Genomic DNA, 17,708 nt, shown 5'->3' on the forward strand with positions numbered 1-17,708 from the left:
AAATTACTTCAAACATGCAAAATTTTATTCCTTCAGCTCATTTCTGGTAAGCCATAAATTAGTTTTATTTATTTCTTTTTCTATTTTTTTTATCAATAAATAAAAGATTTTGTTAAATAACTTAAGTAGAAAGAAGTGTGTCACATAGTATGAACAAACAATCTAATAAAACATAAATGAATTTATTTCAAATACTATTTCTAGAATACATGTGTGTATGTTTGATCATTCATTCTGTAGAAATACTTATTATATCCATAGTCTTTATTTGTTTTCTTAATTTAACGAATTTCCTTTCAAATTTTTTATATGACGCATGTCACGTACACACACCCCTGGCGATCGTCATCAGCCGTCATAATTTTTATGAAGTTGTTGAAATCAAAATAATTAAATGTGAATGATTGTTTTTTTCCAATTTAAGCTAAATATTTTTTTGTTGACTTGGTTATGTACAAGCTGAATTTAAACAAAGTTGTTGCAGTGGCGAATTCAGATAAATTTTAACGAATTCATTTTATTTATACCCTTCACCTTCGTGAGAAGGGTATATATAAGTTGGTCATTCCGTTTGTAATTTCCATAATATTATTTTCCAACCCTATAAAGTATATATATTCTGGATCCTTATAGATAGCGGAGTCGATTAAGCCATGTCCATCTATCTGTCTGTCCGTCTGTCTGTTGAAATCAATTTTCAGAAGACCCCAGATATCTTCGGAATTCAAATCTTCAATAATTCTGTCAGACATGCTTTCGAGAAGTTTCATATTCAAAATCAGCAAAGTCGTTCCACAAATGGCTGAGATATGAGGAAAAAACCAGGACAACCTCGATTTTTGACCTATAATTGGATTACTAAGTCACAAATATAGACAATATGGATATCTAATGATAGATATTTCAAAGACTTTAGCAACGACATATATAAGACCATAGTAAGTTGGACCTACAATGGTTCAAAATCGGAAAAAATATTTTTTAAGCCGAATTTTTTTTAACAAAAAAAAAAAATTTAAAAAACCAAACATTTTTTTTAAAAATAAAAAAAAAAATATATTAAAATTTAAAAAAAATTTTAACAAAAAATTAAATCAAATAAAAATATTTAAAATTTTTATTTTGAAGTATAATTTGGTGATGGGTATATAAGATTCGGCACAGCCGAATATAGCTCTCTTACTTGTTTTATATATGGAGTTTGTCGGGACATTCACAATGCTTGCCAACTCTATTGTAAAGAAAACATAAAATTAATTTAGTACTTTCAATCTTAAAAAAATACTGTTTTGGTTTGATTTTAATACTATTTTAAATTCCTATTTATCCATGCCTGGTATTAACAAACATTCACAGATCTATTGTGAATGATAACAGTATTGTCACAATAGTGACACAAAATACATGGCAACTTAATAACGAGAATGTTACAATCATAGGGTAACATATACTACGTTTATACGTAGCCTATTCGCAAATAAAAATAATTTGCAATTAACTAACTCTCTGTTTATATGTCACTTTGGTTACGAAAATTCTTGTTTTTTTAAATGCAAAAATTAAGGAATTTAAAGTTCTTGATTGTCTTGCAATCCAATTAAAGCAAAAACGCAATGAAATATTTAAAAAACTAAAGAAAAACTAAAAACATTAAAAAATATGGCAATGTTTAAAATCTTATTTGCAAATAGTGTCGTTAATCAGGAATTGTTTTCGTGAGTTAGCTATTTGCAAATAAAAAATTAATTCACTGTTTATACGGCTAATTTTTCTACTTTCAACATATTTTTTTGCGAATAAGTCGGGCGTATAAACGTAGTAATAGAGACGAGACGTAGTTGACAAAAACCAAGGCGAATTTATGTACCAGGTGGTGTCGGTGGCGAATTCAGGCAAATACGAGCGAATTCATTAATTTTGTATGTATGGAGTTTGACATTCAAAACAACCCTCTATCATTAGATATCCATATTGTCTCTATTAATGACTTAGTAATCTAGATATAGGTCAAAAATCGAGGTTGTCCTGGTTTTTTCCTCATATCTCCGCCATTCGTGGACCGATTTTGCTGATTTTAAACAGAAAACTTCTCGAAAGCATTTCCGACAGAATTATAGAAGATTTGAATCTCGGTCTTCAGAAAATTGATTTCAACAGACGGACATGGCTTAATCTAATCCAGAATATATATACTTTATAGGGTCGGAAAATTATATTGTGGAAATTACAAACGGAATGACAAACTTATATGTTTCACACGAAGGTGAAGGGTATAATAAAAATTAATATCTGGCCAGTTCACAACACAGAAAAAAAGTACATAACATGTTTTAATAAACATTATTCCATGCCGATCACTGACTTATATAAATAACGCCAATGAAGTGTTAAAGTACTACATATCAGAGATGATTATCGATTAATCATTTGGATGAAAAAGGCAGATTGTTAAGTCAATAATCATTCAAAACAACTCTCTCGTTGTTTCGAATGTCAAACTCCATATATAAAAAATGCATGAATTCGCTCGCATTTGTCTGAATTCGCCACCGACACCACCTGGTACATAAACTCGCCTTGACAAAAACCTTACTCTTGCAACAACAAAGTCAATGTTTATTGTAGTTGTATCAGACATATGATTTGTTGTATTTTTGTTTGAAAAATCAGAATGTCTCGTCTCTATGTATAATACTCTATGGTTGCAATCATAAAACTCTGTGACAAGGCTGAATGTTTAAGAATTTCTAAATTAGAAATATATAGATAAAAATCACCAACCATCTAAAATGTCACTGACAGTTAAGAGATTGTCTAACATCTAATAATTTACGGCTGTCACTCAGCACAAATAGAAATGAACTTTTCTACTTAAATAATTAATTATTCCATTCATTAATTTAATCGATCGTTATTTATTAATGCCACAATTATAACTGTCAATGTTATACTTGTTCTATCTTGTTAAATATCAGTATAAGAGCTTTGCAGTGTTTAATGTAAATTTGTTATTGATGTTTTATTTTAACATTAATAGGAAATGCTTTCTCTACAAACTTATAATAAATACAATAAAGTTCTTAACAAATGTTAAGCGGTGTAATAATCCAACAGATTCTTTTGTAAAGACTGATTGAGCTGACCGTATTGATCATACTGTTTCCTTAACGTTAGTAAACACAGATTTTTTCATTTGTAAAGTAGTTAGATCAATTAAAGCGATGAAATTTCACTTAACTGTAACATTTATGTCTGTAACAATATATTTTTTTTCATCTGTATATCAAGACTAGGGAATATATCCTCACAACAAGATCTGCTCTAAAATGCATTATATTCAATATCAGATCTCGATCAATATCTTATTGAGACCTGATAACCGACTAAGATTTATTACGAGAGAGAACAATCTGCATCATGTCCAAATGTATCCTTTATCGTTTTCTATACAAAGTCATGGCCGGGGGTTGATATGCATCCTCACAACTCATGTTTATATTAAGATTTGCTAATTAATGCACAGTTTCATTACACGATCAACAGATCTTTGAGAACTAACTTGTAGCACACTGACAACCCATATTCTAATATTTCTATCGCAGAGTGTCTTTAAAGCAGCCTGAAAATATAGGAATAGTCAACAGTCTAGCTGCATCAGACTCCGCAAATATTTAAACTTGGTTGCCGCAGTGTTAGTCTAGAGCTACAATCCCCAACTTCTTGCAAAAAATCGACATTTCGTGACATTAACTTTCATTGGTAAATGATTTAATACCTTTAGTATTATGATTAAAAGACTGCTAGTTATCTTTTGGCGAAATGTTTTGTATTGGATTTTAGTATTATCTAAGGGATATTTTCATATCACAGATGAGTGTCTAGATCTTCTAATATTGAGTGGATCATTTGGCTCAATCTGAATGGAATTGAAAACCTTTTATATAGATATACAACGGATCGGTTTCCAGTATTCTACATACTGACTCGATATGTGTGGACTCTCGAACTCCTGTAATTCCATTCACCCAATATTCTATACATTCGTTCCGCGAATGAAGTGGATCCTTGTGATAACATAGGCTTTTTAAGAACATTTTTATTTAATAAATTATTCGTGACTTAAGTCCAAATGTTTGAGATTGATTAGGATCTGTGATAAATTAATTCTAGACATGACTTTTACATCAGCATTTGATTTAGTAAATAGTTTAGCACCTTCTTATTGGTTACACATTTACTTCCAACCATTTTAAGGTATCCTCGTTTCATTATCTATTATATAGTTCGTAATCCTAAGTTGTAGCTGTCATTTTATTTAATCCTGTTCTTGATCGCTACCTTGATACAATCATTGCAAGTGTCTAAAATAGTCCTTGATTTCTTATTTCTTAATCTCAACTGAGGATTTAGTTCCAAGTGTAAGATTTCTTTAAGTATTATACCAATTCGCAAGACCTCGAACGAGATGGAGCCATTGAGCTCCATCATTTTGTTATCCTCGTTTTTATAATAGAAAACTTTTAATAGGTTTTGAGTTTGAATATTACCGAAAAACGGGCTCATTTCATTATACAGTACATAAACCTAAGTTGTAGCTGTCATTCTAAAATGCTCTAGTTTTCCGGTTTTGTCTACCATTCTTGATTAATCCACCTTGATAGAATCCTTGCAAGTGTCAAATATAGTCCTTGATTTCTTAATCTCAATTGAGGGTTTAATTCCAAGTGATTTAATGTGATCTCTATTTGGTTGTGTTGGTCGTGTTGATAGGAAATTCGTGTTAATAGGAAATTCCAATTCTAATTGGAATTTCCTATTAGAATTTTAGTTTAAATTACATTTGTAGCCATTTCCTGTTCTTCTTTAGTTATATTTAATGAAATTATCTCAATACTGTCTCCTAAAAATTATTGAACAAAAAATGCTCTCCCAGATCATATTACTTTATAACAGTGTTCGGCACTCGTAGCCACCAGGAAGCGAACATGATTGGTTACTAATACGTAAACAACACGAAGGTCAACGAAGTTCCAAAGAGAATCAAAAATAAAAATTAATACCTGGACAGTTTACATCACAGAAAGAAAATACATAACTGTTAATGATTATTATTCCAAGTTATTTTTATGCCGACCACTGACTTATATTAATAACTTAGAGATTATTATCGATTAATCATATGGAAGAAAGAGGCAGATTGTTAAGTCAATAATCTTAAATGTTAAATAGAAATAAGTAAAATTTTGGATACTTAAATTGTACGATTAAATTTTAGAAGTATTTTAAAACGTATTTGCAATTATTAAAAATTCTTGATCTTAAATTTGTTTGTTTGTTCATATTTGAGGAACATTTTTTTTAATTTAGATTTTTTTTTATCGAAAGCATTATTTTCACAAAATTTTCAAAATACTATTATAATTATTGAGTGTTCAATAAAGTAAAGCGAATTTGTCAACCCCCGAAAGACATTTATTCCTTTACTTTCCTGGATACTCAAGCTAAATATAATATAGTATTGGGTTCTAGTTTTTATTTGATTTGTTTTCTTTTATGATTTTTTTTTTTATTTATTTTTATTTTTTGCCACATTATCCCCTATAGGTCACGTAGGGCTAGTCAAGATGTATCGCTTATGTCACGCAGTTTTGATAATTTATCAATACCAGTACGCAGGTAAGTAAATTTTAAAACAAATAAACAAACGCATAATGTTTGTTAGTTTGTGAAATGTAAATATTTTCATTATTGTTAATTGTAAATATAAATTATAACACTTTTTTGCATGCTTGAGCACAATCATATATATAATATAATATTAAATTAATATAATTACAGCATGTTGCATTATTGTATATATGGTTATATGTTTTTTAAAATAATTTCTAATAAATTAAAAGTCAAGGTTTACAAGAGGAAATAACCAAAAATGCTATATTAAAGCCAAATTATATACACCCTGTTTGATAACAGCTATCGATAAATAACTAGAGGTGGCGATAATGCTAAATATAATTCCCCCAGTGTTGTATTTCATTTACATTTTCTTATTTCATTTGTTTTATTTTTATTTATTTAGTAAAGAAAAATGACATTTCATTAATAAAAAATTCATTTAAATTTTATTTGATTTTCATTTTAGTTATACATAGTTTTGCATTATAAAAGAAAAAGTTTTTTTTTATTATTTTGCCACTACTTTATGGCTGCAGCACGAAACTTTAAATTGAAGAAACAATAGAAACCCATTTTAAGACACACTTCCAATCATTGTTAGATGATTCAATTATGCAAATTTCTTAACAGCATCACAAAAAAAAGCACATTTCTTCCACTTTTTCTTTTAACACAATTGTCAACATTAAATGCATTTGTGTGTGCCATCACTAAAAGATAGCGGATGAAAATCCCATCACGAAATGAGTGAAGAGATTGAAATCAAAGTGGCAGGGTTAGGAAAATTTTGATTTTTTCTAGAAATTGGTTTCAGGAATTGGAATCGTTTTCCTTCTTGAAAGCCTAATTTGCAAATAGGTTAGGTTATAAGGATGTCATCGGCAAGTTGAAGAATCAATGCCCATAGAGAACAATAAAAAATCCGAGGGAGTTTTTTCTCTTTTCCCATTTTTAACACTGAATTTTAATAGGAAAAATATGAAAAGGTTTATCTATTTCCTTCGATATAAGACCCCTTTCACACTAGGCAATTTAGTTGCGCAAGTCTCTTGCCCAACAACAAAACAGCATGTAAAATTTTCTTCTCCTTAACCCGACATTACCTCTGGCATCTACAAACACAATAGACTTGCGCAACTAAATTGCCTAGTGTGAAAGGGGTCTTATATCGAAGGAAATAGATAAACCTTTTCATATTTTCTATGTATATATGCTTTGCATTTACAGACCATTAAAAATGCCAAGATTACTCAAGAATTACTCTAATCCTGAAAAAAATGACAGCCCAAAAATATGTGCCAGGACATTCACATAGTAAGTGGCTGCTAAATTTGACATGTGATGGGAAATATTTGATTATTTCAATAGTAATTCATCTTTATCAACATTATTTCTAACCCTAGAAACCTCCAAAACATCAAATCATTCGAATGACCCTAAATCTGGTTGCCAAAATAAATAGGTTTTCTCTGTGTAGAGATATAGGCTGGTAAACATCCACTTCCGATAACTCAGAGCTACTCTTACTTCCCATTCATTGCCTTCCCATTCCCAGCACAGCGTTACAATGCTGACTGCTTTGGACTTGATATTACCAGAATTAAGGGCCTTTAAAGAAGTCTGACTATGAATGTTGAAACTAGTATCGCTTCCATATATTTGTAATATTGACATTTGACATTTCAACCTGAAAAATCAAACAAGCTGGGATAAAGCTCAGTCCACCCATGATCCTTTACATTCATTTAAATACACTTGGTTTGTTCTTTTCACAGTTTTTATTATTAATTCCTGATATTGTATCTTTGTTGAGTACTTGGCTAATTCCTTTTTTGTCTTGTGTCCTCTTCACTGTGGCTCTCCACTGCTGATAATCTTCTTGAACTCATGTCAGTTCTCACGAAATTAACCAATTAGCAATGCGTTTTTGGTCGACGGTATCACAACGGTCTGTGATTCAATTATGCTGATCAGCTAATTACGATACAGATTATTGATAACTAATGTCCTTTAAACCGAATTGAAATTGAAACATACGTAGTCCTGTTGGAAACTACGTATGTTTCCAACAGGACAACGCTACGATCCCACAGCGAACTACATGGATATTCTACATCAACGATTTGAACGACTTTGCCAATAAGCAGCAATCAACCGATGACATCAAAGTCAATATATCCCAGGCCACTGCTCAAATTCGGTACGATCTATGCGGCAGAGTTATTGAAAATTGAACCTCTCCGATCCGTGGTATCGTACGAAAACCCGTCGAAAATTTTAATGATGTCATATTCCATACGAAATGACATGAATCACTAATAAAATCTTTAACTCAAACAAAAAAATTATTCAAAATAATCACACATACGAGAGTTGTTTTCACATAGTTTTTTCTACTAATACATTCTCAACACTTAGGCTTCTGATAATTGAGTTAGGTCTTTGACAGGAGAGTTTCCGCACTATGTCTATTCTCCATGTCTTTAATAATTTAAAATATTTAGCTTCTATAAAAGAAGTGTATAAGATAGTTTCCAGTGATTTTAAACTATTATCTTTAATATTTCCAAGCTATATCCAAAATTAGGTCATATGTCCAGACATATTGTCAATAAGAAGCCTACGGGGAATAGTTTGTTTCTTGAAATCTTCAACTTGAACTAAGATTCAAATAGATATTCGATGCTATGATGAGTTTGGAAAAACAAGTGACTTGCAGTACAAATTTATCTATAGACATGAACAGAAATTCAGTCAAAACATATCTGTACTTTATTAAAAGTGGGCAAGAGTATATTGCGGAGAAAATTTCGATATTTTATAATATCCAAGCATTAGGAGAGGTCTGAATTCTTATATTTCAGTGGATTCCGGAAGACGGCAAAAAATTCCACAATGTTGCTATAAGATTTGTATTTATAATGAGGGAAGTAAATGCGGCTTAATGCTAGCTTCCCACCTCAAATCGTATTTTATGTCTTGATTTACACACATGGGATCTACACCATTAATTGCGAAACATTTTTATACCCTTCACCTTCGTGAGAAGGGTATATATAAGTTTGTCATTCCGTTTGTAATTTCTACATTTTTCATTTCCGACCCAATAAAGTATATATATTCTGGATCGCTATAGAAAGCGTCGATTAAGCCATTTCCGTCTGTCTGTCTGTCTGTTGAAATTAATTTTGTGAAGATCCCAGATATCTTCGGGATCCAAATCTTCAATAATTCTGTCGAGGAGTTTCCTATTTAAAATCAGCAAAATCGGTCCACAAATGGCTGAGATATGAGGAAAATACCAGGACAACCTCGATTTTTGACCTATATCTGGATTACTAAGTCATTAATATAGACAATATGGATATCTAATGATAGATATTTCAAAGACCTTTACAACGACGTGTATAAGACTATAGTTAGTTGGACCTACAATGGGTCAAAATTGGAAAAAAATATTTTTTAGCCCGAATTTTAAAATAAGAATTCGAAAAATTTTTCCAAAAAATTAAAAAAACAACTTTTGAAAAAAAATAAATTTTGTTTACCTAAAAATATTTAAAATTTGTATTTTGAAGTATAATTTGGTGAAGGGTAAATAAGATTCGGCACAGACGAATATAGCTCTCTTGCTTGTTAAATTATACTTTGTTTTCCTCTAATTCACACACAAGTATAAAAGTGCTGTTGTATTTCTGTTGCCGACCACTGCTTTAGTTCTTTATATAGGACCAGTGCCTTTGTTTCTCTTTATCTCACTCATACGTATGTTCACGTAGTGAATAAAACTATATGAGTCGCCGATTTCTTGTGTCTCTAAGTGCAGTGTTTCTTTTGGACTCCTACAAACGCAAATCTAACCTCTAATGCCCAAGCATTCCCCAGGAACTCATCGCAAAAATGCAAATATAAAACTCATGTAACAGTTGCTAAAAAATGCACTTAAATTATTTTAAAAAGCTTTCAAAGTTTTCGAAATGAATTATCAGTTATATTGCATTTATTGGAATTTTGCGATGAGTGCCTTGAGGCATGCTTAAGCATTAGATGGTTAAGAGTAAAGATTGATCAATAAGTTCTATTATTTTTATATTACTCTCCATAAATTCTCTAAAAAAGATAACTTAAAACTTAACAAACAAATCTTGCACCTCTAACAATGATGGTTTATTTATGGTCTCCAATTGTAAAGTAGAACGTTTTTGAAAACTCTTCAATGTTTAATTTACTGCATCCGAACTCTGGCCAAGAAACTAAAAACGCAATAAAAGTTTCATACCAAATAAAAAAATAACATTTCATTTCCTTTTAAGTTTAAAAATAGTTTGAAAAAAAATCACGTTTATAAGATTGGCTCCACATAGACGATGCCAATGTGGCGCCAGAATTCCATCCATATTAACGACAAAATGTCTACCGTTTGTTGCAACAACACAAATACCACATAATCACAACATTTTAGTTACATTTACAGAAAATAAACAACAACAAAAAAACAGTTTATTGACTTCCCCTTAAACGTAAATGTCTCAACAAACTTTAACCCTGTAACACATGCATTTCAAAGCGGCTGCATTTTATCATAAGACAAGCACAAAGCCCCTTAAACGATTAAATTTATTATAAAGAAATATTGATGTCAGTAGTTCATAGACAATTCTTTTAGATCCAATGTTAAAACACTTGTTGTTGATAGTTTGTGAGTGTTTTTATTTATAGGATTGATTTTATCTGTAAGTGCAGACAGTCGTCAATATAAATTCTTATAAAAGAAACTAAAGATAAAGATACTGTTTACAGTTATCAAATGCAGTGGTTCGTTTTAGGGATGGCAGATTTAACAGAAAGCATAATGACAGAGAGGGTAACAGTTATCGAAATGTCAATTTTATTACTTGATTATTTTTCTTCTATGCATTCGAAATACTTATGTCTGTATGAAGTTTTATAACCAAATATATTTGAATTTAGATCACGCAAAAGTGTGCTTTTATTTTATTATCTTAGAAAAAAAAACAGATAAAAATTTATTTTTATCAGAATTTATAATTCTGGGATTTTACTCTTTTTTTTTGGAAAGATGTTATAAATATTTCTGTTTTAAGTGTTATTGCTTGCTGCTTAAGAATAACAAATTTGAAATTGCGCCCCAAATGTGTTTTTAGACAAGGAGAAGTTTGTTTTTTAGTCAGCTGTCAACCATAACGTTTAGTTAATCTTGAAAATAAAGATTAAATAAAAAACTTGTTTAGTTTACATATTTTCATCGTTATCAAATGATTGTATTAACTTTATGAAGTTGTCTGCAGTTATGGGATTAGAATATTTTTGATTTAGTGTCAAGTAGGTGCCTAAAACGTGCCAAAATAATCCAGACTTCTTTTGTGAAATAAATTGGATCCTAGTAAGTAATAGTAATTCTCTTTTTTAAACTATTATTTTAGAAATAAACTGTCTCATGTCAGGACAATCTATTCCCTTCAAGTTTTGCGTGCCTTTTGGGATTCATTTTAAATGATGAGAATAAAGTTATCAATAAAAATGAATAACGCTACTGTCTAAATAGCAGAAGCTTTCTACGTATTCAACTGGTTGTTGTCGGTGCTAACGTTGTTGATTCTCATAGCTTTGATTTTCTTAATATTTATCTCAAGTCCAACATTGCGTACTAATCTTTCCAAATCATCTATCTTTGCTTGCATGTTGGAGATCTTATGCTAGAGTAGATAAATATCATCCGCATAATCCATATCCTCGAGTTGGCGTGAGACCCTCCATGTCATTCCTCTTCTCTCGGAACAGACTTCGCTCATGATGTAATCCAACACTATAGTGAATAGCAGAGGTGATAGGGGACATCCTTCTTTTACTTCAGCGTTTGTTGGAAATGGTTGACTTATATTCCCGTTGTGGAGAACTGATAGTTCTGCATCCTCGTACATAGCTCTGATGATTTGAGTTATTTTCTGGGGTACTCCTTTTCTTCTCGATGCTTTCCATATACTTGAAATCTACGAACATTTGGTACAGGGGTACATTCTAGACTACAGAACGAATACGAACGAATAAATGTGGATGACATACTCAACAAAAACTTCATGTATATGAAACAGAGTGCCCTTTTCCATTCCTCTTTCCCTTTTCATCAACAAACTCAAATGTTTTGCAGCAAATGTTTCACAGTATGGATGGGAACTAAAGACTTTTTTTATAACATATCTCGATCGATATTGCTTATTTATATCATTATCGAGCCTTCGAGAAAGAAGGACTTACTGCTTCGTTTTTAGAATCGTTTGCGATAGTCGTTCCGAATGTTCGTAAGAGAAACGTTCGGATAAAGTTCGACGATGATAAAATGTGTAAATGCTCTGGTCAGTTTGGTTGGGTTTGGACAAGCGGTTCTGCTTTAGAATTGTCTTTTAATCCTGTTTTGGACTTTTGCATGAGTATTCTCTTATAATGCGTAAATTTTCTATTTACTTTCTGATTCACTCATTTTATTATGTCCTCTAAAAATGTAAACTTACACATGAAATTTTACCTAGAAAATATAGATCTAGCATGAGTTTGTTTAAATCTCCTCTTAATTATTGCATTAATTACTAATTGAGCTGAGTTTAAAAAGAACATACAATAAGTAGTTTCGTTAATTGACACCAAATACACCTAGGGTAAGTAGTATGTTGGAAAGGCAATCTCATGGAAAAAGAATATATAGTTTCACAATTATTTGAAACTTTGGGATCAGACTCCTGGTGATACTAAAAATTCTAAAACAGTGATCATCATAAAGAGAACATGAATAATATTAACATTTTGTTATGTATTTTCTTTCTCTATTGTAATTTGCTCAACTATTGATTGTGATTTTTGTTTTGAATTTGATAATTTTTATAAAATTTGGTGACATTTGGGCTTCCACAAGGCGAATAACCATTTATGTTCGGCTCCTGGTGGCTATGAGTGCCGACCACTGTTCTAAAGTATAGATGAGTGGAACTAAGAAAACAATTACTGAAATTAGTCAGGGAAATCCATCGAATTTTTAGACTTCAAGTACTTTTGGCTCAATCCATAGGAAAGGCGACGAATTTAGAGAAATATATTTTTTAATTAATAGCTATGAAAATATCAAGGATTCTAAAGAACACAGGCATTAAAGTATTCATACACAATTAATTATGGATACTTTGGATGCTCCACTTTACGTGATATTTAGCTAATTTTTAATCAAATGTACCTGAAAATCAAAAAGACATTTTTTCAGTTTTACTGACATACAACGCTGGGTCAATAAATCCCAGCTCTTAAGTGAAATGACAGCACTGTTCCTTTCAACAGGTACCTGTCATTGGACTCTTGTCAAAATTTTAACAAGCTGCGTCATTTAGTTTGACAGCCATTGATAGCAGACTTTGTTTTGTGGGGACTACCTCGTGACTTGAGAGAAATTGAAATTTGTCTGCTCATCAAGCATTATTTTTTGGGGAAAAATCATCACTTGCGGAAAAATCATCACTGCACCATCAATGCGGAATGTTCTGGACGTGTAGTTGAGTTGAGTCTCTACATCCGAAATAATTGAAAAAATAACGATACGGAGATTAAAAGTGCGATAGATTGGCATCTCAGCTCAGAGATTTCAGTTTTGAATGATCACTTGGGTATGAGAAAGCTTTCCGCAAGATGGTTGCGGCGGGTGCACAAATAGGTACACACATGAGCAGTTCCCAATGCAAAAATCCATGAATTAGGCTACGAAATGCTCCCTCTTCCGCCCTATTCTCCGGATTTAGCCACGAGTGACTATTTTTTAGTTCCAAACCTGAAGAAATGTCTCGGTGGAAAGAGATTTGAATAAAACGATGAAATCATATCACAAACAAATACCTTTTTTGATGACCTCGACCAATCTTATTTTTTTGGAAAGGTATACACAATATTGGAGAAACGTGGGACAAAGTGCATGGAGCTCAAAGTAGACTATGTTGAAAAATTAAATTATTTTTTATCCAAAAACCTGTGTTTCATTCAAAAAAGGCACTAATATTTTGACCCTCCCTTGTATATCCTTAGAAACTGGAGTAAACATTTATAAAGTTGAATGGAGTGTCAAGGAAAGTAGAATAGCAGACTAAATTTATATCCAAAAGTCGCTTTGATAGGAAACCGTATGAGACCACGTTGGACAGCAGAGACATTGAGCAGTATGGATTAATGCACTTCCTTCGTCATCCATACACCTATCAAGGTATTGCATCGCAGGCCCGAAAAGGCATTGTTAGACTATGTTATATTTTGTTGTAGAGTCTTCTCTCCTCTTCTTTTTTTCATGTTCATGTCCATCTCCCTTTTTGGCTTTTTTCACATCTAGACTTCCATAAATTTTGTGATACCGGTCTTTCCGCATTGTGTACATAGTTTTCATACCTTATCTTCTTTTCCATTCGTAAAGTCGTTTGGCTTCGTTGGCTAGAATGTCTATCGAAATCATTCCCGCTAAGATATACGCTGATCGTTTGAGGTAGTTCGAAAAGAACTACTACGTTATTTCAATTGCATTGATGTTTCGCCTTGCATCAAAAATGATTCTTAAATATTTAATCTGTGATTTGGAAGACACATCATGGCCTCCAACTCTTACTCCTATGCAGGCGCGGATCCAGAGGGGGTGAAATAAGAAATTTCCCCCCAAAACCGAAAATTTTTTATATATAAAAAAAGGAATAAAAAGAAAAATGTAGAACAAATTTTAATTTCAAACACCCCCCCCCCCCAAATAGTTGATCTGGATCCGCGCCAGCTCCTATGAGTAACTTCATTTGCGAGCAGCTCTTTTTCATCGATATGTCATGCCGAGACTGTCACAGCGCTATCGTCCGAAAACAACCACAGACTTTCAACATATATACGACCTTATTTGAAAGCCCTTTAGTTGCGATTATTTTCTTAAATATTTGATAATTCAAATCCAAAGCAATTTTCTTGAAATAGAAGTATTCAAAAACTTTTTAGGATGACAATAATGCAATTGTATTATGAGTTATAAAATACCTAAGAAATTGTTTTTTTTTTCATTAGATTCTAAAAAGTTTTTATAAGAAACTAGATTACTGGAAATAGTAGCTATAGAGCTTCTAACAGTTCCTATTTTGTTTGATTTATACTTCCTTAAAACAAAAATGTTTTGTCAATTTCAAAATAACACAATTTAGCGAGCACTTGTTAATTTATTCATTAAAAATAGCTTATAAATATTCAATATTTCCGTATGATATCAAGCAATATCAATTGAACAAGCAACAACATACATACAAATACATTTAATTAATGAACTTTTGTTCAATAAAAACTTAATTGTTGCATTTACAAAGCAACAAAATTGTACAAAAAATGAAATTAAATGGAAAAATATATGTATGTATAAAATTTTAATAAACAAAGCAACCATAAAATGAAATTTTCTGCAAAAATAAAGAAAATTGAATTCTTAGAACTCTTACATGCTGAAAGTAGCAGACATTTTTGCGGAAATTAACTTTGTCAATCTATGAGAATGACAGTCAAACTACAAGTAACTGTATTTAATGTAAGTTTGTTTAAGTTTTTGCATTTCTCACTTGTCCTCCACATTTTTGTTTTGTTAACATTACAGTTGTTGTACACTTGACGTTCACAGTATATTTTGGTATCGTTACACTACATCCACTCAACCATCAACAATAGTGTTTTGTTATCGCTTTCGATAACATCTCTCTTGGCGTTAGAGATGATGATGGGATGTTGTTGTTGTTGCTGTTATTGATATTGGTGATAAAAGTTAAAGTGTGAAGAGTGTTTTGTTGTTATTTTATTTACATTTTGGTATTTATTCTCATTGAATAGATTTTGTGCGAATGATAAGCATTTCATTTCAATTCGATTAGTTTATTTTCCTTTTGCTGATAGATAATTTTCAATAACTTTTCGTTTTCGAATAGTGTTTAATATTTACTTTCATGTCAAGCTTCTATTTTCTGTTTTTTTTTTTATTAATAGAATTCAAAAATGAAACTCATTTATTGAAATGTTCTTTGCTTTCGTTATTGAAGTGGAGTGGTATGTGGCACTATTAATTCCTCAAGTGTGGTTGTAGTTAATAATGTAATTTTCAATTGTCTAGGTTTTAGATGTTTTGCTATTGACGATATTGTTTGTTATTAAAATTAAATTAAACACTTTAATTTTTATTAAACGAATAACGTTTGAAGTTCGTTATCATTTGATATAGACATATTTTTAAAATTGAGTGGCTAAATGTAAAAGTGTTAGGAATATTTTTTATTTGATAACCTTGAATTCAGAGGAGTGGGTTTAATATAGGGGTCCTCATTCCCTTTTGATGCACAGATTTATTTTGCACTTAATCTTTTAAAAACCCCCAAAGAATATTCCGTTAACAATTACGATCTCAATATTGTTAACCCCTGCTTTATCGGCCCTGAAGTTTAACGGCCAAGGCGAATTTATATACAAGGTGGTGTCAAACCACACTCTCATTGTTTCGAATGTCAAACTCCATATATAAAAAATGCATGAATTCGCTCGTATTTGCCTGAATTCGCCACCGACACCACCTTGTATATAAATTCGCCTTGTTAACGGCCATAGAGAAATTTACCTTGAGCGAAACCAGAAAAATACTCAAACAAAAACATTACTCAATACAATCTCACATACGAGTGTTGTTTTTGTTTTCACATAGTTTTTTTTAACCATTCATTCTTACGACTTAGGTTTTTGACAACAGAGTTAGGTCTTTGACAGGGGAGTTTCCGCTCTATGTGTATTTCTCTATTATAATGGTGTAGTTACAAACTATTGTTTCCAATTCATTTAAATTGTTCCAAAACCATTTTATTTGGAAACAATTAAAAAATTGTTAATATTAGCAAAATACCAAATTTCATGAAAATTTAAAACAAACTTAAACTATTTTAAGGACTGAATGCAGTTTGCATTGATAACAAATATTTAACAATAAACAATTATTGATAGTTCAAATGAATTATAAACATAAAATGTTGCAAAAATACTTTGAAAATAAAATAAATTAAGAAATAATAAATGCATTATAGACATATTTTATTAACAAATCATTATCACACCTGTCATGTTTATAATTTTCCGTTTTTATATAAGCTATTTTTATCACAATTTCTAAATATAAATGAAAATTAATTAAAATTCAATTAAATGGCATTTAATTTTCGAAAAAAAAACAAACAACAGCACAACAATTATTACGTACATATCACGATCGATATCTCAATTTAAGTTTTTAGAAATTTAGTTTTGATGCCACCATTTATGGTTATTTCCACTTGTAAATTGATTTTGAAAAAAACCAAAACAAACAAAAAAATCCCCGCCAAAAGCTGTAAAACAATAATAAACTTTGACTCAATCATATGCTCTGACTACAGACTATAATTTAATTTTAATCTAATTTCTAATCCATATATGTTTTTATTGTTGTTATTTTACAGGAGTAAATCACGCAGTGTTGATCATGGCCTTGCGGCACCTTTCGATTTGGATTCGTTGCGCTCAAAAGTCGAAGGACGCTTCGAGAGTGTTGACAGATTATCAAGTGAGTATGAGTAATATTAATCTATGTATGGATTTTGTTTTGTTTACATTTTCTGTTGCTTACTTTTTGTTCATAATAACGATAAACTAACATATTTTAAAGCATATCTTAAGGCGTTCACAAAAAGAAAATATTAAAATAAAAAAGCACTCAATAGTGGTCTCATAGTTTATCAAATAATTGTGTGTGATTTTGTAACCACATATTTTCAAATAATACACTGGAAGAAATAGTTCAATTGTTATTATTTGCTTATAACTAAACAAACTTAAATTATTTCTATACATATTTGAATATTAATACAAATTGTAGTAGTTGATATAAACTGAGTGTAACGTTATTATTTGGTCAATTCACAAGGTCTCTTATCATGTCATATTGTCCTAATATTTCACAA

General features: G+C 30.9%; 1 protein-coding gene across 7 annotated transcripts in view; it reads left to right on the forward strand.

Moving 5' to 3' along the window:
* The window catches only part of mtd (mustard), a 178,564-nt gene that overhangs the window by 81,239 nt on the left and 79,617 nt on the right, over positions 1-17,708 (forward strand). For 5 of the 7 annotated variants that reach the window (XM_065512204.1, XM_065512116.1, XM_065512124.1 and 2 more), the window contains exons 5-6: positions 5,605-5,676; positions 17,208-17,311. In XM_065512204.1, coding sequence (XP_065368276.1) covers positions 5,605-5,676; positions 17,208-17,311 — 176 coding nt within the window. The remainder of the gene's footprint in view (positions 1-5,604; positions 5,677-17,207; positions 17,312-17,708) is intronic. The other 2 variants (XM_065512151.1, XM_065512213.1) reach the window with 1 other exon arrangement.

Source organism: Calliphora vicina, chromosome 1 (genome assembly GCF_958450345.1).
Source record: "Calliphora vicina chromosome 1, idCalVici1.1, whole genome shotgun sequence".
NCBI classification, from domain to species: Eukaryota; Metazoa; Arthropoda; class Insecta; order Diptera; family Calliphoridae; genus Calliphora; species Calliphora vicina.